Source organism: Lygodium microphyllum, chromosome 6 (assembly GCF_053477565.2).
Source record: "Lygodium microphyllum isolate KBCC chromosome 6, Lygodium_microphyllum_v1.1.10, whole genome shotgun sequence".
In the NCBI taxonomy this organism is placed as follows: Eukaryota; Viridiplantae; Streptophyta; class Polypodiopsida; order Schizaeales; family Lygodiaceae; genus Lygodium; species Lygodium microphyllum.
Window position 1 is genome coordinate 70,284,674 of NC_141140.1, and position 24,197 is coordinate 70,308,870.

General features: G+C 44.6%; 1 protein-coding gene across 6 annotated transcripts in view; it reads right to left on the reverse strand.

Moving 5' to 3' along the window:
- Positions 1 to 268: 268 nt before the first annotated feature.
- Positions 269 to 24,197, reverse strand: part of LOC148034664 (uncharacterized) — a 131,150-nt gene continuing 107,221 nt past the window's right edge. For 2 of the 6 annotated variants that reach the window (XR_015691102.1, XR_015691105.1), the window contains 2 exons: positions 8,183 to 8,834; positions 1,731 to 2,588 (listed from right to left, as the gene is read on the reverse strand). Coding sequence is in view for 1 of the 6 variants with exons in the window: in XM_087679615.1 (XP_087535741.1) it covers positions 8,588 to 8,834 (247 nt within the window). In the remaining 5 variants the exon portion in view is untranslated. Of the gene's footprint in view, positions 431 to 1,723; positions 2,589 to 8,125; positions 8,835 to 24,197 lie in introns of those variants that run through there. The other 4 variants (XR_015691103.1, XR_015691104.1, XR_015691106.1 and 1 more) reach the window with 4 other exon arrangements.

The following is a 24,197-nucleotide window of genomic DNA, read 5'->3' on the forward strand; positions in this document are numbered from 1 at the left end:
TTGTGACAATAATTTTATACATTACACATGGAAGAGCGATTGTGGCTTAAAGCCTTGAAAGGAAGCAACAATGGATATACAACATTCTCCTCTAATGCAAAAGACAAAGGTAATTCCTCTATCAAAAGATGTTAATGAAAAGAAAAGTGATAAGAAAAAGTTTCAATGAGCGTGCTCCTAGTGTAAGAAAAAGGGCATGCAATTGTAAATTGTCATGTCAAGAAGATACATGAAAAATTTTGTACCCTAAAAAAGTATAGGATGCAACTAATATGGGGAGGTTAAGCAAAGTTGAAGTTATTTATGGTGGCCATTGAGAAAGTGTCTTTCTCAATGCAAAAAGCAACTACTATTACCTCATGGATATTGGTGGATAATGATTTCTCCCATCACATGACCAGTAAAAAAGGTGTATAGAGTTATATGCAACCTGTATAAAAACCAATCATTAAGACAATTGAAAACAATACAAAATGCCCCAATGAGGGCATATATACTATTTTCTCTATTATTACAAGTGAAAATTTTAAAAAAAGATTTATTATATATTCCCTCCATAAATGATCTTGGCTATGAAGTGATTTACCGAGACAAATGTAAAGATTCTTAACAATGTTGCTCACAAAGGAGAAAGAAGGAACAACTTCAATGAGCTTTGCATTCTTATAGCCATTACTATACTAAAAACAAGTAAACCTAGCCATGAAAAAGTTGATCACATTGAATTTGTAGTGTTAAGGGAGATGTGTAAGCAAGGTATAGTTTCTCGAATTGGATTTGGTTACATTGGATTTATGGTGTTAAAGGAGATGCATAATCAAGGTATGGTTGCTCACGTACCTAAAGTGATCGAAATTAAAAAAACCATGTAAACAACAAATTGGAGAACAAAATTTCCTTGATTCAAAACAGACTGACTCTATCTACCCATGTACTTGTGCTATGAACATTGGATAGCCGTTTAACTATTTTGCTAGATAATAAGTGAAAAGCTTAAGACTACCTAAAAAACTATAAATGGGCAAAAGATAGATGACCGTGGCTCTAAGAAGATGGCCCTTTTATAGCCCACAAGGTTGTTATATTATGAGGTTGGTGAGAGTGAGTGAACTACAAGCACAAGGAAATTGACAAGTAGGATAGTGAGTCATCTTCTAACTAAAGATAGTCAATGTCATCTTCTTAGTGCATGGTAAAGGGACGCCCCTCTCATAATGTGATGTGCTAGTCAACATTGAATAGCAAACAAAGAAAGTGACAAGGAATCAAATATCATTTGGGTTGGCATAAATGATCATTGGTAAGTTAATGATCAAGATATTATCTTTGTATAGTATATGGAGCATGTCACGAGCTACTCGCCATAAAGTGACAAGACTAGGTTGTTTGTATTTACATGGCAAGTAATCTAAAACAACCCCAATCACACAAATATGTCCACCACCAAATACAACACAACACATGCTAACAAAGCTATAGTAAGCTCAAGTGCAAGCCTTCTAAGTTTCTTATATGCCCTATTAGATTACAAGGATAAGTTGATCAAATGCACAAGAGACCACTCAACTACACCATATTCACTACTATGTATGCATAGTGGTTATTTCCTAATTCTAAGACGTGGTACATTCAAGAACTTTCGAGCTTGCAATGCATCATCAAGTCAGATTACAAGGAATCAAAACCAACCATCACATTTAAATATCTTACCACACAACATTCACAACAGTGGACTCTTAAAAATATTCCAAGTAAACATTCACAAGATCGTCTTGTAAGTGATATCCAAGGTGTATACTTAAGACACAAGCATACTTAATTTGTTTTGATGATCACATTGCACATTACTTTATCAATTTGTATAACCAACATAACCACCAAAAAGAATGGTTAAACCCTTCCACAACAAGGTATCGCATATGTGACCTATCATTTACAGCGATAGGCATGAAGAGAACTGTTGGAATCAAAAGACTAGGCTCCTAAATAATGCATGATACATTATTTCCCATATTGTCCAAGGCACCCGGCCAACTGAAGAACATACGTGCACACAATATGTTGACTTGGAAGGTGCTCTCCAAGCTCAGCGCAAAACGACGCACAAAACTGTCACATTTTCACAGAAGCAGAGAGGGGCTGCTTGTCAGAAGCAGGGGGGCTGCTCAAGCTGACGGCCTGCTTCTCGCAGAGAGGAGGGGGCATACGGAAATTACCATTCACTGAACCCATGGCCTCTCCCCCGCCCTAGCAGCACCATTCAAGTACCAGACCAGCGCTTCGGGCGTCATCAAGTATGGCAGTATACGAGTCGAACCTATTAGGGAAACGGAATTTGTTTCGGGAGACAAAACGACAGATTATAGATTTCCAAATACCTTTTATTGGAAGAAGATCTCCCGCTCATTTCATGAGACTTGGCTTTGATACATGGATCAATCCTATCTTGGTCCCGGTCCCCCACAGCAGCCAAAAGGAGAAAACTTGAGCCGTGAGGCAGTAGCCAGTCCATCCTCCACCTTCAGGGACTCCAGTGCAGTCCCCCATAGCTCCCATGGCTGATACAATCCCACACTTTAGGTTTGATCCTGACACAGAGCTCAACATTAGAGATAAAGTGGTGGCCTTGGAGGCCTCCTCTCTAGCGTGCTGAGAGGTAGGTGACCAACCACCAATGCACGAATTGAAAAGACATGATACAAGCAATTCTCACACACACTCCAACGAGAGTTACAAAGGTAACCCCATTCGGGAAAGGGTGCTGCAGGGTCAGCTTTAGCACACCAGAGCACTCTAGAGCAGCACTTGCCATTAGCCCATTAGACGGCCAAACTACAGTTGCCTTCTTTGATAGATAGATGGAGAGCAAGGATTATTCCACGCTCGCAGATGCCACAGCTATCACGATACACCTCCATGGCCTGGACAAGTATTTTTTGCCTCATATAGCCCAAATTGGAAAAGCTTTTGGGCGTGTCATTCAACGGGACAGGACCTTCGCAGATGCAGTGGCAGAGGGATGACCTTAGCACCCATCAATCACAATCGCGGTCTCTACTTTAGCATTGGGATCCCTTCCTCACGGCACCAAGATTCCATCAATGCACGGAAGGTGTATGATTCAAACTAGATACTACACTAGTCTCCCAAGACAATGCTTCACTTGTAGGATCATTTTCAATGGGCAAGGCAGCTAGAGACTTGGATGAGGGTTTGCAAGAGGTGAGCTCCTTTCTTAAAGAGAAGGCTAGGAGCAAGAGGGAAGACCTCTTAGAAAAAGGGAGGGCTGCTAGAGCCTCATTGGCAGCACTTCAAAGGGAGAAGAAAAGACAATACTTGGCCATTTGTAAAAGACTAGCCATTGCCATTGCCTAGGGAAATTGGTAAGACCTTCCTATTATGGCCATGAATTATGCAAATGTTAGGCCTCAAATCCGTAAGTTTAATGGAAAATATTTCCATCCCTAGCAAGTCCTAGTGAAGTATAAAATGACGGAATAGGACTACTGGCCCTTCATAAAAAGGACCAAGGTTATTTATCCATCAAATCCCCTTGATGTAGTCATAGCTCAAGTTATCATGATGCTTCAACTAGATGAATCCGTAATTCATCATATTGACCAACTCTCCACTGCCAAGGAGAAATGAAATCTATAGATTATAGCTCTATGGTGCTACAGGGAAGAACTCCAAGATTTTTCTAAAGATTGAATTTTTTAGCTTGGAGTATAAACAAGGAGAAGAACTAAGTAAGTTTATTTCACATATAAAGGGGCTCATGGCACAGTTGATCTCCGTTCAAGCACCAATTCATGATGAAGATGCCATTGCCATCCTTCTAAAGGCTGTAAAGAAGGTCTTTCCAACCCTTATTACTACCCTTACCAATATCCCTAATCCAACTTTGACAAGTACCATCCAATCATATCTAGATGAAGATAAGAGAAACCATAACGAAGGCACTTCAGCATCTACTTCCTGAGAGCAAGTGTTAGTCCATACAGTTTCTACAAAGTACTCTTTCTCTCATAAAACAGGGCATATTGTAAGTAATTGTCGGAAGTACCCAGAAAAAATGAAGTGCAATAAATGCAAAAAGATTGGGTATATTACTAGTAAGTATCCCAGTGTTCTAGAACCACCTAAGGAATTGGAGGCTAACTTTATCTCCCAATCAACTGAATCGACTCTTTTGAGTCTTGTAAACTCTCTACTTATAACCATCTTTTGTAGCCTAATTTATAAAGGCATCTCATTATGGATTAAGAGGGGGCATTCTGCCATGCTTTATCCAATACCACTGGCATTGAGGAGGTGTGTTCAAAGTATAAGCATGTGAACTCTCCTTATGTTGGAGGGGATAAGAGTAGTTGAGTGTGAATGGTCCCTGCCATTCCATGTTGCTATGTCCACAACTCTTACATGATCCAAGGGACAAAATCTCATTCTTTTGCTTCTCAATGTCGGCCTATGACAGAGTTGAATGGAAGTTTCTAGAAGCACCATGTTGAGGATGGGTTTCCCAGAGCAGCGGATTATAGATGTATCCATTCCATATTCATCAACTCATAGCCAGGTCCTAATTGGTGGGACTAGAGGTGCAATAGAGCTCATAGGCTATAAGCTCCTTCCTAAGCGATAGGAATGCAAGTATTCGAGGCATGAAACTTCGCATTCCAAAGTTTGAGGAGTTGTTGGCTGGATGGGGATGAGGAGATTTTACGGCCTTTGTAGTTGCGATGAAGGTTTTCTGTAAAGCCTCAAGAGCTCTTACTAACTAGCACAAATCCTATGGATTTTGGGTTTGTCATGCTCAACAGATAGATTTAAAACCACATGAGAGTTTCACTTGGGTCCCCTATGGCACTTCTGTAAGATACTTGTGCTGCCATGTAGGCATTGATCCAACCTACATCCAAGGGCGGTTTGGGGGTCCTTGACCCAAATAGTCAAAGTAGAGCACTAATGGTAAAGCTCATTGTGAGGGGCGTTCTTTCGAGTGAGAAGCCATGGAAGAAGCTATTATTATAGAGATTAAAGACCATTGTTCCCGCCTATGGAGGGCCATGGCAGCCTAGCACATACTAGCTATTTCAGCATATCCAAGCTACAAGGCTTCGGAACAATTTTGATATCAAATTTGCTGCATCTATTATATGGGCATGGAGATCAGTATCTACAAGACTTCGTCAGATTGACCCAATGAGTGTTGAAGAGAAGTTGAGGCAGCCACTTCCTTTTAATTTGCTACTCAAGACAGAGAGGCCACACCAGTGGGGAGAGGACCCTCCTATGTTGGGAGAGGTTCTTGGCACAAGTAGCTTCTATAGTGGGGGAGTGGTTTGCCTTTCTAGAGCTGCTAGCTTATATAGACAGACAAAGACTTCGAGGTATCGAGGGGGCAAGAGTCATAATGGAGGGCATCATGTAGGTGGTATCCCTTGAATGGAGAAATGACGATGATGGATCAAACATAGATAGGGCTCTTTACCAAAGGAGAGATCCTTCTTGCAATGGTAGCCACCAGTGGAGAGAGTGTGTTTACTTTTTCAATAGAGATTTGGATCAGTTAGAATTCACAGGATGCTCTCAATAAAGAATTGTGACAGGACTTGGTACTTAGACCCAAACCCTCAAACTTGTATGGAAGATGGATGGAAACATTGGGCACACAAGAGGAGGTTGCTACACACGCTTCAGTGGGATCCTGGGGAGTGGATATGGAGAGATCCATTTGTAGAGAGACCTTGGAATATCCCCTTCTTTGGCTATACTACTAGGTTGGGGAGGAGAATACATATCAGCAGGACCAAAGTGGTGTTGGCTGTAGCTGGGCACTGGACTATCCATGGTATATCACAACCTTTGCTGGCAGACTTCTGGAGTATATTGAAGCACAGCTTTAGACCAAAGAACATTTCACTCTTTCTCTAGTTACTAGCTGAAACCAGCCTTCCTTATTGGAATGGGTGGTGATAACCTGATTCAAGAGTTAATTACAGCAATAAATAAATGCACATAAAATGAAATACACACTTTACCATAACATTCTTGGACAGTAGACACCCTGTTGGCCCCAAAATTGGCGCCCCTTGCGGTATTTCTTTAACTTTCATTCAATTGGAAGGAGTACAACTTAAGATTCTTCAATCTCCTCCTACTAACCAATTGCTCTTGCTGTCATAAATGACCAGCAAGCCTTTTGGGTCATTTGCCCCTTGATTCACCCAAGACTTCTTCTCCAATTTGACCCTTGGCTGGCCAAATGCTGCCCCAAATCAATTTGGGATAGGCTGGCTACTGAATTCCCTTGATAATCTTCAATTATCAGCTGCTGATTTCAATCCCTTGAGCATTCAATCTCTGGCACGAATCCCAAGGTGGCTGCTAAACCCTAATTTCTACTGTAAATTAGGGTTTACTGTAGAAATTACAGATCAGCCCACCAAAAATGACTGAGATCTTCTCCGAATGACTAAGAATTGTTGAGAATGGCTGAGCATACACTGAAGGAGATGAGAGAATGCTGTAGAGAGAGAAAATTTTGAGATTTGTCGCGAAGAGCTGATCAAAATCTGATGCTGCCCTGTTGTACCAGCCCCAAATGGATGCACCAACAACAATAGGAGCATCAAAGACTATGATCTTCAAGAGAAGGTGCATCAGCAGCAATTGCCAGCTTCCCAAGGTCAAGAATATGCAATCTCCATCACCAAAATGGTCTCCAATGGCTGGGAAATGGCCCCAAAAGCTGGCAACAACAGTCCAACACCTCTTTCCAACAGCTCCAAAATGAAAAAAGCGAGATTTCCCTCTCCCTTCAGCCCTATTTAGCCTTTCTCCCACTAGCATTGGAAAGTTTTGCCAAGTGGCAACTTTCTTAATCCATTTTCAGCAATTTCAAGTCATTTAATTAATTTTCAGAATCAATTAATTCTGAAAATTAATTCAACCCTTAATCCATGCCCAAAAAATTGACCTTGCCCATCCAAAAATTAATTGGCTAGGCCATTTTCAACCCAAAGTGATCCCATGCATTAATTGACCCTTGGACATGCATTAATCCATTAATTAATGCCTAGTCCCTAGTGTCACCACTAACACTTAATGGCCAATTAATGGTCCTAGGGACAAATTGATACCAAAATTCACCTAGAATCTAACAAGTGTAACTTGTTACAACTTTTGCCTTTGACACCCATCTTTTTCACAAGGTCCTTCAACCTTCAACTGTGAATAAGTATCTTGCACCTCACATGTGCAACACATGTGCATCTTTTAATTGCACATTTGATTAATCCTTTAATCAAATGTCAATTAAACATAAGCAAAGCATCACATTTTCACGTCCTCGTGAAACTAGTACACAAGAGTTTAGCAATTGGTACATGGATTGGCTATGGTAGAGACCGTATTCCTTGCACTAGATGTGGGGTGCATGAGACTCGATTGCTTATGGAAGGCTCAAGAGGTTTGGAGGAGAGCCCTTAGGACGGTGTTTCATGGCACTACAGATTCCATGATTGCTACGTGAGGAACACTTGCGTGGGTCACTGATAGAGGCCCAGCTTGTGGGTGTGACGATGTATAGGGGTGTCAAGACTATCTCATCTCAGGGCACCTTGTGAGCAGGACTTTCATGTCATATTTCTCACAGACAGTATGGACTCAAGGCCCCTTTCACAGTTGGGAGCTCATAACTATTATTGCTTGGTGCATATGGACAGCCAGATGTAATAGACTATTGATTTTTTGGACATGTCTACTGTACAGACTCTCTCCAGAATCTGGACAGAGACTATGCACACTCTCCATGGGAGATGGGAGAGAATACAAGGCAGCTCGGAGACTCCAAGGAAGAGGAGAGATGTGTTTCTCAGGACTTGGGATTCCGGCACCTTTTTCCTCTCCCAAACCCACATGGTTTGGCATTATAGACCTCCCGACTGGCTATTCATTCAAGCTTTTTAATAGACTTCCCATTGCTATATAATTCTTGATATGGAAGTTCCTTACAGGGCTGCTTTGTACTTGTTTTTTGCCTTGGGACACTTTGTTCTGAGGTGTGTTAATAGAATTTTTACTTTTCTCTGAAAAAGCAAAAGTTACACAACATTTTGAAATGACACCTTGTTCACAACTAACAGTCTCAAACTTTATGGCCACTTAAAATTGGTATTACCAGTTATGAAAATATGCTGTTGGTGATTTCCCAAAGCTGTCGCAGGATAACAAGCCTAGTCAGGAGAAACCCAACTTTTATCCAGTTAAACTGAGAAACTTTTGAAAATGCATTGCTTCCTGTAGTTACATTCATTATGAAGTAAACCCAAGTTTTGTCTGGTCCCATGCCAAGTCAGCATCACAGCCTTTCTGGCTGTGGATCAGGCTCTCTTTTTCTCCAGACTCCAAAATCCCCATATCACATTCTCTTTCTTGCAAGTGAAGAATTTGACAGCATGGAGTTGCTAAACAATATTTGTGACTGGTTGATGGTACAGGAACAATCCATCATGTCCTATGCATGCTTAAAATCAAACTTTAATGTGTGAACTTTTTCCAGCTATTCTTACTTTGCTGGTGAATATTACATCGAACTTGAACCCGCTGTCAGTAGGAAGGAGAGATGTAGATCAGTTGACATCTGCAGCTCCATCTCACGCAATGTTGAAGAATCCACAAGATAAAGATTTTTCTCTCTCTCATTTTGCACATCATTAATTGAATCACTCATCAGAAGTTTCTTATAATGCAATTCCTCCTGGAATGCACCAACAAAATCACGAACAGCTCTTGAGATGACAGGGCATGCAGCCATAATTCTGAGTTGGAACTATGAAAAAAGGTTAAGGCTCTCTTTAGTTAGTGAAATCAAGTGATTTGCAATTGGTTGAAAACTTGCCAGGAAAAAGTGGAAAATATGGAGCTGACAGGTCACAAAGTTTGCTGTTGAAAAATGACCACGAACAGTCGATCTCAAAATACCACAGACTTCTCAACTCTTTCTAGACAAGACTAATGTTAATTTTCTTGTAAGGTACAGAGCCTTTTCATATTTTCTAATTAGAAAACATATTGCCTCTTCAGCCATGTTCTAATTAGAAAACCTATTGCCTCTTCAACCACATGTACAAGAACTGGATTAACCAGCAAAGAATCCATGCTCTCTTTTTCTTTTTCCATAAAGTTATCGAAATTAGAAATACCATATCAACTAAAGCCAAAGCAAATAAAACTTTCATAGGCAACTAGAAAACAACTCAAGCTGCTACAAGGTTACTAGCAGAAAGAAATCACATCACAAAGGAGACACAATTAAAGTGGAATGTAACAACAATCTCTGTATATGACCAATGTGACGAATCAAAGCCTGTAGTCAAATCAAATATGAAACCAGTTTAGTCCAAATATGCCCAAGGCCAACCAATAGAAATTGAGAGAGGGGGATGCAAGAAATCCACATAAAACATCACCCAAGACAAGGCAGGTGGAGTGCTAATGCTCTAATAGACATTCACATGCAGGAAAGAGGCCAAAATCAGGCTATGAGACAAAATCATGTACAATCTTGATCGCCACTAGACATCAAAATGTGATGTGCTGGGTGATATATTTTAAAAGAAGCCAAGGCAGTTTACAAGACCAAATAGTGCTTGTATAGGGATACAATGGGAGGATGAGATAGTACATGTCTAGCTGTGTGGTTGAATGATACTCATATATCTAGTTCCACCCAGTCAAGATCGATGGGTAGAGTATGTCACACATCCCGGATGAAATAGTATGAGGGTAGCATCTAGGTTGGGTCCTCAACTCTATCAGCTGCTGCTCATGTCACTGGCTGATGTCCCTCATCGCTCTCTCATGTAGTATCTGTGTTTGGTACCCAGTGTATCCGTGGGCACCCTGATCACTTCAGCTCTTTGGACTGTCACCCCTATCTGCGTGGGTGCTATGTTGGTGGGCACCGTCTAGAAGAAATTAGTAAGTTGTGACACACCCCCCTCTCTGTGTAGTGCCAGCTTGTAGTAGTGATGTGCGGAGCCTTTGAATCTCAACTAGGAATTGGCCTAGGTGGTGCTGGTGTGGGGACTCCATAACTAGTCTGAATGAGGTGTCTCCTCCAAATAGCATGGGAATCTAGCTCGAACTGTGCTATAGGCTCTGCATCTACAAACGTAGTGCTCCTCGCTCTCTACCTCCTGGCATAATCTACAAAATCCACTCAACTCTAGGAATGTGGACTGCTCTCCCGGTCACAATCTCAAGCTGCTGAAAGGATACCCTAAGCTAAACCCGCCTCTCATGTGGCATGTATACATCTAGGTATCCAAGTCTCTCAATGAAGCCATCCACAGTAGTCCACATGAAGTGATCTCTGTAGTAAGAAATCTTTAGGGGGAGGGGCTGCATGGGTAATAGCCATGTATGCTATATGTACAACTGGTAGAGATATTGTCGCATGACCAAATTCCTCTTTGTGTGAGAGAGGTGTATGAAGGGGGAGTCAAGATCATACTAAAAGGGGGGGAGATGGTCCATGTCAATCCCATATCCTATAAGCCACTGCTCGACCTGTGCATACATGAAGTCTCCTTCCCTGCCTGAGCTAGCTGCCTAGAGGCCTCAAAGGCCCTCCTAGGCAGTCTATCTGGATGCATATCACGTACTCTATGTATGAACCTGGTTGGTGAGAATCTCTCCATCATGGCCAATGCTGCATATCCTTGTGTGAGTCGGTCTCTGGCTGCCTATGCCATGGTAACTAGCAAATGCAGTGAAAGTGATCCCTAAGAAATCATACGAACCCAAAACCTCCACCTCTCCAGCTCCTAGGGTAAAGACTGATCTCCTCCTCTCACTAGGTCTAATGTGTGGAAGATCAAGATCTTGGTTTTCCCAAGATTAACCGTCAATCCGCACTGTGTACAAAGTCATGAAGGATATGGAAGCCACTTCGGCTCCTCATCGCGACCGACTGCCTGCCCCGACTGGCCGCACCCGCCTACCCCGACTGGCCGCCCACGTCCAGCCGTCTGAGACTGGCCTGACTGGCCACCCACCTAGCCAGTCTTTGCCTGCCTGCCTGGCCGGACTGGCCACCCACGCCCAGCCCGTTTCTACACCAGCGGCACTCGCGCCCACCAACGACACCACCAGACTGCCTACCCACACCTGTCCTAATCGTGACCGCCCGACTGTGCCCACGCCTATCCCATCACGCCCTGCCCTCTGCATCAACGAGCATCGACTTGCTGTGGCGGTTCCGCCCTCTGCCTAACGCACGAAAGACCTCCCCAATCGACCTGCTCCGATGCCTCCATCCTATGCTGCACCTTCATACCACTAGCATCTGTTGCTCCCTCCGTCTGCAGCAACATTCCGCCCGGTATCACAGCACCGAGATTGTTAGCTGCCAGAAATGACGCGCTATGGAAACCTCTGGTCAAACACCAGAGCATTTTGCGAGTGCCCCCCAGTCAAACACCTTGCGCGTTGTCCTCTCTAAAGAAACAGCAATCTATGGACAGTTCATAGGACACTCTCCACCAGCTTCGGGATTGGCTTCACTCCACGCTATGCATTGGCACAGCGCAGATTGCGAAGGCAGTTCTCATGGGTTGGGGGATCTTAATGGTTTGACTCACCTCCATGGATGCAACCCGCAATCTAGTGAATAGCTCACCTTATGCCTCCACGAAGGGGGGCATTTACATGGTTCCCTAGTATAGTGGCTTCACAGTGGAGGAGTTCGCGCTCCACAACAGGTTTCCTAGACACCCGATCACCCTTCTATTCCCCGAACTGGCAGTAGAGTATTGTCAGTTAGTGGAGGACTTTGAACAGCTTTTCGGCATAGTTTTTCCGCCCTCCTTTGCAGATGTAGTGACAGCCACACGAGTCCCGAAGGTACGGCTGGCTATAAAAGATACAAAGAACATACCTAAGTTTCTTGAGATTGAGCCAGACAGACACTCTTTCATGCATCAGGTTATTGTGACAGGGCAACCTAGCTAGTACCTGCGATGCCATGACTTTGGGTATCAAGCAATAGACTGCACACATTTCGGAGCCAACGTGGCTCAACCGGCAAAACCACAAGTGGATGCTAACAGTTTCACACGTGTTCAGCAACGACATAGAGAAAGACGACAGGGGGGGGCCTCAGCCAACCCCCTAGACACAGCCACGACAGCAGAGAGCAAGAGGGTGGGCGACGGCAAAACACCCCGCAGCAACCCCTCGTCCCACCCAGCAGGATCACAAGCCCCCACCCCCACCACCCACTGAGGCGTCTCAGTCCCCCCCTCCCCCAAGCCGAGATCCCCCAACCCCCATACACCCCCCCCCCTCATGGATCCCCCCCCCCCCCCCCCGACCCTATCCCACAACCTCCCCCTTCCAAGGCCACTCGCCTCCCCCTCACACCCGCCTCATGCGTCCAATCACCCCACCACCCCTTACTCATCCTCTTTCTCCCCTTGTCCCTCGCCGATGAGCGCCCCCCCCCCCCCCCCCCCCGATCTTCACCCAGGACGTATTCCCCCCCCTCCCCCCCATCCATTCCCCCACTTCCCACAAGGGGTAATGAGCCTCACACACCCATATCTTCTCCTCACCAGCAGCCCAAAGCGCCCCCTCCCCCAAACAGCCACCAACTAATCTAGTCCAACCGCCCATCACACTTTCCCTTGGCAGGCATAATTGCTCCCCCAAGAGTTTTTCCGCAATGGTCTGTGGTCTTATTTGAGAGTTGCGGAGCGCAGAGAGTTTCCACCACCTCTAGAGGTGGGGACCTTCATGGTCCACAAATCAAGGAGCGGCAAGGTCCATTTACTAGCACCACCGGATAGACCAAACTATGTCGCCTTCTTTCAAACCTCTCATTCAGGAGACTGGACAATGACACAAATAGAGGAGGAGGTGAGGGGCCGCGTTGTAGACAACATCTCCCAATGGATGGGAGGAGAACTAGCACTTTTTCCCGAACAGTGGCATGATGGACATTAACTGGTGGGCTGGAGCCGAGATCCCACATCTGAGAATTATTTTTTGGGCCCCTCCACAATGGAGTTCACCGGTGGATGTGATCGAGTGGCCCCTTGCATACAAAGTCACACCTCTCAGCCTAGCTAATAAACGACCTGGTGGTACCACCTGGAGCATCTATCACTCCCATGATCCGCTCGAGAGCCACCATGGGGGAATGGAGTTCACCCTCCAAGCCTACGGCCAAGCACATTCACATGCCTCATAGCTCTTCCTCTTCATCAGCAGCTTCCACACCGAACAGATGCTTGTTCGGCCAATCACAGGTTTCCCCATGAGTTTACATCTAGCATCATAAAACATGAACAGTCTCCACTACAGTGGGGGACGTGGTTCTAGGAAATTGATTATTTGGCAAGAGCTACTACCTACTCTTGCTGAACGGATCGACATCTTCTTCAAGAGCACAAGCTCACCCCCTCCCAAGCCCATCGGGTAGGGAAGGTACTTCCAGGCAGTTCACACACCTACTGAGAGTACTCCATCGGCGCCCACGGCAAGAGTGGAAGCATATGCACCTCTATTGGCCGGAGCCTTACCGCCTATATACAAGACCACGGGACGATTGTGGCAAGGAGGGTCCTATGGATCAGATTGGATATAGAGGACTCGTGCTTTGGAGTCCTCAATGTTTATGCTCCTACTGAGGTTAGGGCATGCAACAGGTTCTGGGGTGATATCGCAGCACAACTTCCAGAGGTGGACTCTTAGATTGTTGGAGGAGACTTCAACAACCTTGAGGCCTTAGAGGACTAGCAAGGCAAAGGCAAAGATTACCACGGTATGGCAAGGGAGGAGCAAGAGGCATGGGAGGTCTTTCTTCTCGTAGTAGGAGCACGTGATGCTTGGCGGAACCCAGCTTTCCACAAGAGGGAGAGGTCACTCTTTCCACAAGAGGGAGAGATCACTTGACTTCTCTTGGGGATACAAGCGGCTGGGCGGAGCTCTTCTGGAGCGGCTGGACAAGTTCTATGTGGGAGAGTGGGGGTGCTCTCGCGGAGGCCAGGTAGGGCAGTTGGTTGGTACCACTTTGTCTGATCGCTGTCCAGTTCTCCTCACTCTTGATGCTCCTACTTCAGCCCATGACACGCGATCTTGTCAAATCCCAGACTCAATCTACAGGAGGGAGGAGATGAGAAGGCAAATTGAGCAGCTTTGGACTAGGGAGTGGGCCAAGGGGGACCAGATCACAAGCGAGGTTGCAGAGGCCTTAGCCGAGTCGAGCAAGATCTACCATGAGGCAGCCCTATAGGCCTAGCAATAGAGTAAGGAGGAGAGACCACTCCAGCGAGACCTAGTAGCCACGCAGAGACTACTCCAAGAGGCACCAAGGAATCCCACTCTCAACACACAAGAGGTGCGCGCATGGGCAGCCCTCGCCGGCCTTGAGGGCAAGCGCTCTGGGTTCTCCTTCCGTACCTCAGCAGCTTTTTGGGTGGCGCGGAAGCGAGACACGATGTGCAAGGAATTTTTTCAACTGCATCAACCTTGCACCTCAAGAAACCGAATTCGCAACCTCTATGCTCAGTACGGGAGGATTCGCTCTAGCCGAGATGAGGTGTTGGAGAATTCCACAAACTTCTGCAGACAACTTTTTCAATAGGAAGCAATCTCAACCAGAGTATAGCAATGTAGGTAGCATGTCTGGGATTGCATTCTGCCCCTTGTCACAAAGGAGATGGAACGCTCCCTCCTAGACCCCTTCACAGAGAAGGAGCTAGCTGAGGCCTTCAATACAGAGGATGGGTAAAAATGCTTGGGAGAGAATGGTCTTTCTAAGGCCTTTTTCCCTACCTACTAGGATCCCCTACTACTCGCCTTTCAGGAGATTTTCGGCTCAAGACAGTGTCGTGCCGCTATGCGCACACCATGTAAAAAATCTAGAGTGTAGCTTTCTTATTGATTTAGAGAGCCAATGCCATTTTAGACATTAGTGTTAGTGTCCATGGTTCAAAACTATTAGATTTTTGGACAAGTTTTAGCCAATTTTTAATATTCTAGATATTATCTCTTGTAAAAAATCCATAAAACTATAGACAACTTCTAGATTAGGATACATGTAAAAGAAAGCATGTAGCTTTCAGCCAATTTGAGAGGATTTTATGTAAAAAGAGAGATTGGTGAAATCGCGTGACGCGTGATCGCTGTTTTCAGGCAGTAAACAGCACTCTGAAGTGGAAGATAAAGAGGGAGTGATCTGGCAGAAATCTGGCCAAGCATACTGGTAATTTACCCCCCCTTTTGGAGCCAATGGAAGCATCACATTGGCAATCTAAGCAACATAGAGGAAGGTATTATTTTATACACGTTCTTATCTATTAGAGTTTTATCTTCTCATAATATAGGAACAAACTGATAGGCTTCATCTCTGTTAGTTTTCTTCTACATTTTCTAATTCTTTTTTGGAGAATTCTTCTACGTCTTTAATTTCTTCGAACCCCTTTTCTTTCATCTACTCCTCTCCCTGAATCTACCTTCACCTTGCTGTCTCTTACCCCCGTGGTGGACTCTCGACACCAAACGCCCCAAAACCGTGTTAGGGAAAGTTTATGCTATCATCAAATGTGAATTCCGAAAGATATTTGGGCTGATTTGGGGCTGATATCTTCAGCCATATTCAGAGAATTAGCTACATCATTATTCTTTTAATTCATTTCTTACCTCTACAGAAGACATTTTGTCAAAATATGCAAGTATTATGTGCCCCTATGACAACACAATGTTTGTAGATCATTCATAGATGCTTTGAGTTGAATTACAATGAGCTTTTTCTCTTATTTCTTGGCTGTGGTAACTTATCCTTATCAAGAACTCAATTTGAAGCTCTCTTGAAGCAAATCTCTTTGCTCTACAAGCCTTGTAATTGACTCATAAGCTTTTGTCCCTAACAATCTACATTGAATGTAATCGTGCAAAGTTGATTCATGCTATGGCATCATGTATGAATGATGGGATGTAGAGTTGTTTATGATACATGATAGCATATTGTACTTGATTTTATAATTTGTGATTGCTCTTACAGTCAAGAAAACAAGCTTGATTTGAGTTAGAACTTATGCGATAATACTCTTGTGATCTTTGCTAAGAACATGAGGTTGAAATCTCTATCAACATCTTCAAGAGCTTGGCTTGAAACCTTGAACCCTTCTCTTATCTCTACCATCTCCGGAGTCTAAGCTCTTGAACCCCCATACATTCTTCTCTCTCAAACCCCTATGATTGACCGTGAAGTACTACTTGAACCTTTAAACATTCACTGTAATCTACTTATCTCCTAAAGACACATCTCCACCTATCTTGTCCAGTTTTCTTGCCAAACCCCTGTGGTGACCTTCAACCCTACACGCTACAACAACGGATGCCAAGGAGTTTATTGGCAGGTCCAATTAGTCTCCTCCCCAAAAGGGGAGATCGGTTGGAGGTATCCCAATGGAGACTAATCACCTTGTTGTCAGTGGCCGAAAAGGCCCTAGCCAAGATGATCAGGAGTCGACTCCGCCCCATGCTTTCAGACATCATTCATGACACCCAAACAAGTTTTGTCTACAATAGGAGCATCCTAGACAATGTCTTCACTTTTTTTTAGGTGACCGAGTGGGCTCAGCATAGTGGTCAAGGATTAACAATACTCCTCCTGGACTTCGAGAAGGCCTATGACAGCGGTTAACAGGGACTTCTTAGAGAGCACCATGGCGAGGCTCAAGCATGGATCTGCGGGCTTTCGGCACTTTATAGACTGGCCACTAGCAGGGTTCTCATCCGTGGCAGGAAAAGGGAGCGGCTAGAGAGATCTGTCCGGCAAGGCTGCCCTCTTGCCCCATATCTGTTTCTACTCTTTGCGGAGGCGATGTTCTATTTCCTCCACTCACGAGTGAGCGGGCTACGTGGCCAATGACTTTTGATAAGGAAGGAGACTAAACTACCAGACTCAAATTATACAAATGATACCGCTCTTTATGTTGAGGATGATGAGTTGATTTTGGAGAGAGTGAGACTAGCTCCAGAGGTATTTTGCACTGCAGCTCGAGCGAAAATCAATTGGCGAAAGTCGATTGTTTTTCTTACAGATCCGGACTCGAGCACCAAGTGGGGTGTCCACCTGGGTTTCAGATGGGTGACCAGGGGACAAACTCTCTGGTATCTAGGATTCTAGGTGGGCCTCAACATCACTCTTGCCCAGCAGTTTCTTCGAGTTCTGGACTCTATTAGGTGGAAGCCGACCTACTAGAGCACTGTTCACCTTTCTTTAGCAGGCCGAGCCCTAGTGGTCAACCAGGTCCTCCTAGTGACCGCTTGGTACATCGCCTCTTGTTGGTGTTTCTCCTCATCTTGTGTGATGTTACTTTGATGCCTAGTGCAGAATTTTCTTTAGGCTGGCTCAAACGGTTCCAAGGATTCCTGTGCCAAGGTGAGGTGGGCGACCATCATCCGACATCACTCTAAGGGAGGGCTTGGGATCATTGACCCAGAGTTCCAGAGCTTGGCCCTTTTGGGCAAGCTAGAGGTCCGTGGTCTCATACCGGGTGGGCAACCTGGAAGGTCCTTTTGCAAGAGGGTCTCCAGGAGTGCAGACCGAGGCTTGGCGGGGGCTAGAGGCCATCCTTGAGATGGATCTTCATGATTGTCCAGATTACGCCACCCACATCTTCCTTCCTCCGCAGTTTACTTCAAGTGTGGCAAGGCCTTCGTAAGGCCCTAGTTCAAAGGCTCCCAGGATGCCACAAAGAGATAGATCGCCAACTGGTGGTCTAGAACTCCCAAGTCAGAGATCGGGACAGGATACAGATAGGTGAGCGCTCCCACATCCGGTGGGCTGGCTGGGAGGTTGGCCCTACTCATACTATCAGGACATGGAGGGAGGTATACAGGATGGCAGATGAGGAGATGTTGCAGCAGGTATCAGGATGTCAATGAGAAGTTGAGCTAAGGAGAAGGGAGATTGACTTAGCGATCACTCAGGAGTATCCCCCGATCCAAGAGCCAGTGAAGCCTAGGGAGGTGTGGACTGCTAGATTCTCACCGGCAGGTATCCCTTACAGGTGTAGAGTGGGTGGTACCCCCTGTGGGACTTTCTTTACCGTGCAGGATGGGGGACATCTAGCTCTTGACAGAGGACAGCACGATGAGGAGATAGCTGTCCTTTCCTGGAGGAGGATTCGTGTGGTCGGCGGACTCTAGGGGAAGACCTAGCAATTGGACCCTTATGTGCCCTGGGAGGAGTTTCAGGAGTAGCGCCTTTGGATATGGGTTTGCAAGCCACTTAATGAGTTGGAGTGGAATCCTGGAGAGTGGCTACGTCCGGCCACTACGATCGCCAAGAAGTCTCTGAGGTTCTTGGAGTACACAATCAAGATTGGTAGACATGTACTGATGCAAGCAGATATGGATTGGGCGCTTCGCGCAGCAGATACTAGGCGGAGCATAGCATTACGAATGCCGTCCGTGACCTTCTAGCATCACCTATGGGACAGCTAGAGGCCAAGGAGGGTGTCATATTTCCTTTGGCTTTTGGCACATGGGGGTTTGCATGTTGGGAGTTGGTTGGCACAAATGTAGTAGGATGGAGGTCGTAAGCGCTGCCTACAGCAACATTTGGAAACTCCAAAGCACTGCCTTTGGTCTTGTAAGGCAGCACAACTTGTGTGGAGAGGAGCCTGCCGTACTCTCCGCCATGTGGCACCCAGCCTTGGACGTATCTCGTGGGGGGCTTTTGCTGGCAGGCAGTCAGCCAGGGTCGTCACCTTTTGTATAAGACTAGGATACATGATACGATTTTTCTCATCGAGGCTAGGTCTTGTGCAGTGGTTGGCTTGGAGGCTTTACCCATCCGCCAAGTATTGGAGCCCACAACAGAGCACTTAGAGATATGGGAGATCATAGGAAGTCTTACAAGATGGCACATTCCGAAGGCACACTATCAAGTGGTTTTTGGCGGGGAGTGCATTTAAGTATATGCGACTTTGGCAGAGCTTTGGACCTCCATCATCCACTCCCTCTGCAACCAGTGGGACCAGGTGCACGGCGAGTACCGAGCCCATCACGAACTCCGTCTTCACTTTCTGCGCACTTAAGGGGGCCAAAGTTGTGCAGGAGCTGAACACATTGCTGCCATTTCTGAAGCAACAGTGGCAGGTAGATACCGCAGGTGATGCAGGAGACACATGGAACAGCAGGTGTATCTGAAGCTCCAGACAAGCACAAGACCTGGGCTGACTACTGGGCAGACTTGCAGTCCACAAAAGGCTCATCACGATCTCTGCAGACATGCAACTCACAGGCAGCATGACCTGTCAGACCTACAAGTAACTCACAGAGAGAGAGAGAGAGAGAGAGAGAGAGAGCTTTGCATGCAGGAATTTCTTGCATTTCTTGGAATCATGCCTGTACCCCTAAAAGTATGGGTGGTGGAACTATTCTCAATGCGAAAACTCATATGGTGGCCCTTTGCTGGTCCCTCTTTCGAGCTATCTGCACTGCCTATCACCCCTAGGTCTTTATTGTCCGTTTTTTGGGAGATAGGCATCATCCATAGTAACACTAGCATATAGGGTTCATGGTGGCACATTCTTAACTCTAATGCCCACGGTTCGATATCTTCCTCCTCTTTGGTGAATTATTTTGGTTTGCTAGGGTTCATGGTGGCACATTCTTAACTCTAATGCCCACTATTCGATATCTTCCTCCTCTTTGGTGAATTATTTTGGTTTGTTCTTGGTGCCTGGTTCTTTGAAGCGTCCATTGGCATCCTGCATAGGATGGCTTGGTGACTAATTCTTTTCAGCTGGACATGCTGGTTGTGTTGCAGCTGCTCTCCTGGGATGGGAAACATGAAGATCCCCCCAAATTTAATCGTATGGAGCGTCTAGGTCTGACTTCTATTTTTGCTGATGCCATTCTCATGAGCCGTGGACTGTTCATGTCTTTCGTCACAGCCTGGAGACTTTATTGGATTCCTCATGGGTATCGTGAGTTATGGGGTCAGCTAGACAGGATGTTGCAGCCTAAGCAACCATTTGCTATACCTATTCTTGATCATCCCTAGCAAGACTAGGATTTTTCTGGCCGTCTTAACCTTCAAAAGGATTTAGATAATTAGGTTTACCATTTCATGATTAAAGATCGTCATTGGCTGGTTGATAAAGCCAATGCAACTTGGGGTATGCATAAATCTAAGGCCTAGTGGAAGATGGTTGTGATGGAGGGCTGGCTGAATAAAACACCTTTTAAATGCGAGGTCTTTCTTTGGCAAGTGATCATTGGTGGACTACCCCTCCCTTCAGCTCTTTCACAGCCCCACATATTCAATGGTCTTTGTTTCTTTTGCACAACCAATGTGGAGTCCTCACGTCATAGGTTTATTTCCTGCCCTTTAGCTAGAAAAATCTACACTTTCTCCTCAAATATTTGGAGATTCGTGGCTGGTCTGTCATTGTACCCCTCTTATTGGGTTTTTGCCAAGGTTTTTGCTAGCCACAATATCCCACCCCACCACAATAACATATGAAGATTATATTTCATTTTTTCAGATTTTGTTGACATAATTGGGTCACCCAGAATGCTTTCATCTTTGATTCAGCTACAAGTATTCGTAGAAATATTGCTAGAATCAAGGGTCTCTTGCATTGGCAGTTAGATCTTATCCAATATGTTGATCTTCCCCCTCTGGAGGATTTAAATCTTTAGCAAACGGCAATCTCCTTGCTCCATTGTTGTGACTTTGTATCTTCTTCTACATGATGGTCTAAAGCCATCTTGCATCTTGTACTTTTTATGTAATTAATACAATTACCTATTACAAAAAAAAGAGACTTTGTATTCATCGTGTGATTTGATCTAATGTAACTACTCATTACAACAAAGAGACACACACACACACACACACACATAGACTAGAGTTTCTCTCTCCATGCTCTGTATTTCAAATGGTAACTACTTCCTTTGTACCCCTTGTATGGAATCTTCTAGCCATAGATTCATCTCTTGCCCATTGGCTAGAAAGATTTGGTCCATGTTGTCTAACATTTGGAGGGATGTGGTTGGTCCTTCCCTCTCCATCAACTTGGTGTTGTGCTAAGAAATGCACTTAGCCACTTAAACAGCCCCAAAACATGCTTGTTTAAAGCTTGTTTTAGCCAAAACCCTAAAATGGGGACCAGATCAAGACAGTTAAGTGGGAGAGGATCTAGAACCCTAATTTTCTATAAATAGGCAGCCAGCCCTCCACTCTTCTCTAATCTCGTTTTTGCAGATTTCAAGTGTTTCAGTTTGCTGCCCACACCACGTTCGTAGAGGACATCTCAACCGAAGCTGTCCATTGCTATCTCCATCAGTTGGCGCTTGATTTCCAGCCCTCTTCACGCAGTTTGGAGCTGATTCCAGCCAGGCGATTGCTATTCCTCTACAGACCTGCTGCCATACAGTCTACCACGTCATCACAGTCCTATTGCCTGCGTTTTTAGTCTTTCTCTCTCCTACAAGCTATCCTGCCTACGTTCTTAGTCTTTCTCTCACTTGCTGCCTACATTTTTAGTCTTTCTCTCTCTTGCAAGCTGTCCTACCTGCGTTTTTAGTCTTTCTCTCTCCTCACTGCTATTTGCATCAAATCCAGCTTCTCACTGTTGCGTTTGCTGGTGTTCGACATTCGGAGGCTGCCTTGCAGCAGTTCGGGATCCATTCGGAGTACGACACACTCTCCAACTCATTACCCCTACCCTGATCCTTGAGATACAAGAGTTTGAGGTTCAGTATTAATTCACTGCATAGTGTGTTTGTTACATGAGCATCGTATTATTCCGTAGTTATATCACTTCATTTATTTATTATGTTCATTGTCTCTGAGTTACCCTAACCCTAACTGTGTTCTTTTATCAATTTGTGCTTTGTCGTACGGTTTTTGTTTATGTTTCTATGTTAGGGCATTTCTTTACACTTGGGTATTCGGCAAGGAAAAATATCCTACTCCAACACAACCACATATGAAATTTATTTCATTTCCTTAGACTTTGGAGCTGCTGGCACAGTTGAGTCACCCAGAATGCCTTTATATTTGATTCTACCTCTAGGGTTCAGAGTCATCTTTCTAGGCTAAAACAACTTATTCATTGGCAAAGCTAGATCTTGTTTAGCATCCTAATCTTCTCCCTAAGGAGGATTTAGTCTCTTGGCATACGGCAATCTCTTCTGCTACTCTGTCATGACCCTTGTACTCCTAATGTGATTACTAATATAATTATCCTTTCTAGAAAAAATAAGCAACTAGAGTTTCTGCAATACTACATGAGCCTTCCCAGCTTTCATAAAAGGTTACAACTTTAAGTCAATTTATGTTGTTCTTGAATACGGTTTGTTTTGGGTTGCTTTGGGCATGGATATGTAGGCAACTTGAGGTGTAGATATGAATTTTCTTGATCAACAAATTCAAGAAGGCGGAGGAAAAGAATTAGTGGACTCTAATATTGAGAATTTGGCCAAGGATTTTCATGAGTCACTGGAAGATGATGAGATAGGTAAATGCCGCAAGTTGGCAATTGATCCTCCGGTTTCGACTACTCTAGAGATGCCTCAACAAGGTGCATGTATTCCCCACTCACAAACAAATGGGTCTTTTTAATATATGCTTGCACGTGCTAATAATCTCATGAATGACTATGTGCATGCAAATGAAGGAAAAGTGAACTCTTTACCAAACAATGATTTGTAGTGGTTGTCTTAGGGACATAGATAGTGTTACACGAGATTGCTATCTTCCATGACAGGGCAGCCATCTTTAAATTCACAGGAAGGATTCTCTTAATTACTAGTACGAGAACATGGTTGCAATCAATGCTTTTGAGTGATCACGTGCATCAAAATGATGATAATAGGCATAAGCAAGATCCTCTTGTGGAGATTGATGATGGACCAAAGGGGTTCTTTGAGGTCCTCCGTACTTCACATACTCATGCATGGATAAGGCAGCATATCCCTCTATTTTTTGGATGGTCTATTGGTTCATGTGATTCCATGGAGGCTCATGGATGAATTTCAAGATGCTATTAGGTAAGTGTGTCGAATTTGGGTGGAAGTGGTTTTTTTTTCTTAGCTTTGGCAGATCCTTCCTAGTTTTGAGGTCTCTTGGATGGGTTTTGGTGGAGCCTCGCCTTTGGCTTCCCATAACAAAAATAGAGCATGCATGCCTTGGGATACTAGAAAGCCTTGGCCCAATAAAATTCATTTTGAAGCTCCACGGTTGCCTGAATTGGTTTGTCATCTAAAATAGGGGACTTTTACTAAACACTATTCTAGATGTGGCCAATTGGGCCATTTCATTTTTGAATGTGATCATAGTCTTGAGGCTTTGCAATATTGTCTGGATTTTGAGGTGGATACACAAGAGCATGACCCCCAAGATATCCCTCACCAACAATGTGTTTCTCCCCATATGCCTCCTCATCTACATGGAAATGGAAATACAGCTTCCCTTCAAGCTAGACTTGAGGGTGGGCCACATATTGCCTATCAAGAAGGATGCTTCTAGGATCACCATGGTTAAACGCCATACTTATCAAGAATACCATTCACTTATGTGCATCCAACTTTTGAAAATGTCACTCACACTTTTCAACACAAAGGTAAGATATTTTATTCTAGACCCCGGTCATCTCAAGTACCTATAGTGGGAGTAGTTGATAAGGTGCTTGTCATTCTGCATTGAGGTTCAATGCTTGTAGGAGACTATTGCCCTCTTGGGATGATTTCCATAATCAACAACCATTGTTTCTATAACACACACCCAAGCAAGGATATTCGCATCATCGCTTATGTCATCATTGATGTCAGCATGCCATGTGTCAGTATCCATGTCATGCCATGTGTCGACATGCAAGTCATGCCATGTAGCATCCTCTTGTAATGACATGTGTTCCCCTTAACCTCCCTAAGCTATAGTATAAATAGGGGCCATGGGCTACAAGCCCTTCAGTCCATAGTACGGGGGAGTTTCGGAAACGGGGGAAATGGAAACCGGAAAAACCGGAGTTTCGGAGTTTTGGCCAAATTTTGGAAACGGGGAAACGGCGTTTCGGATTGTACACTAAAATAAATACAGTATTATGTGGGTATGTAAATATATCAATGCCTACAATAACATGTACCCAATTTTCATACAA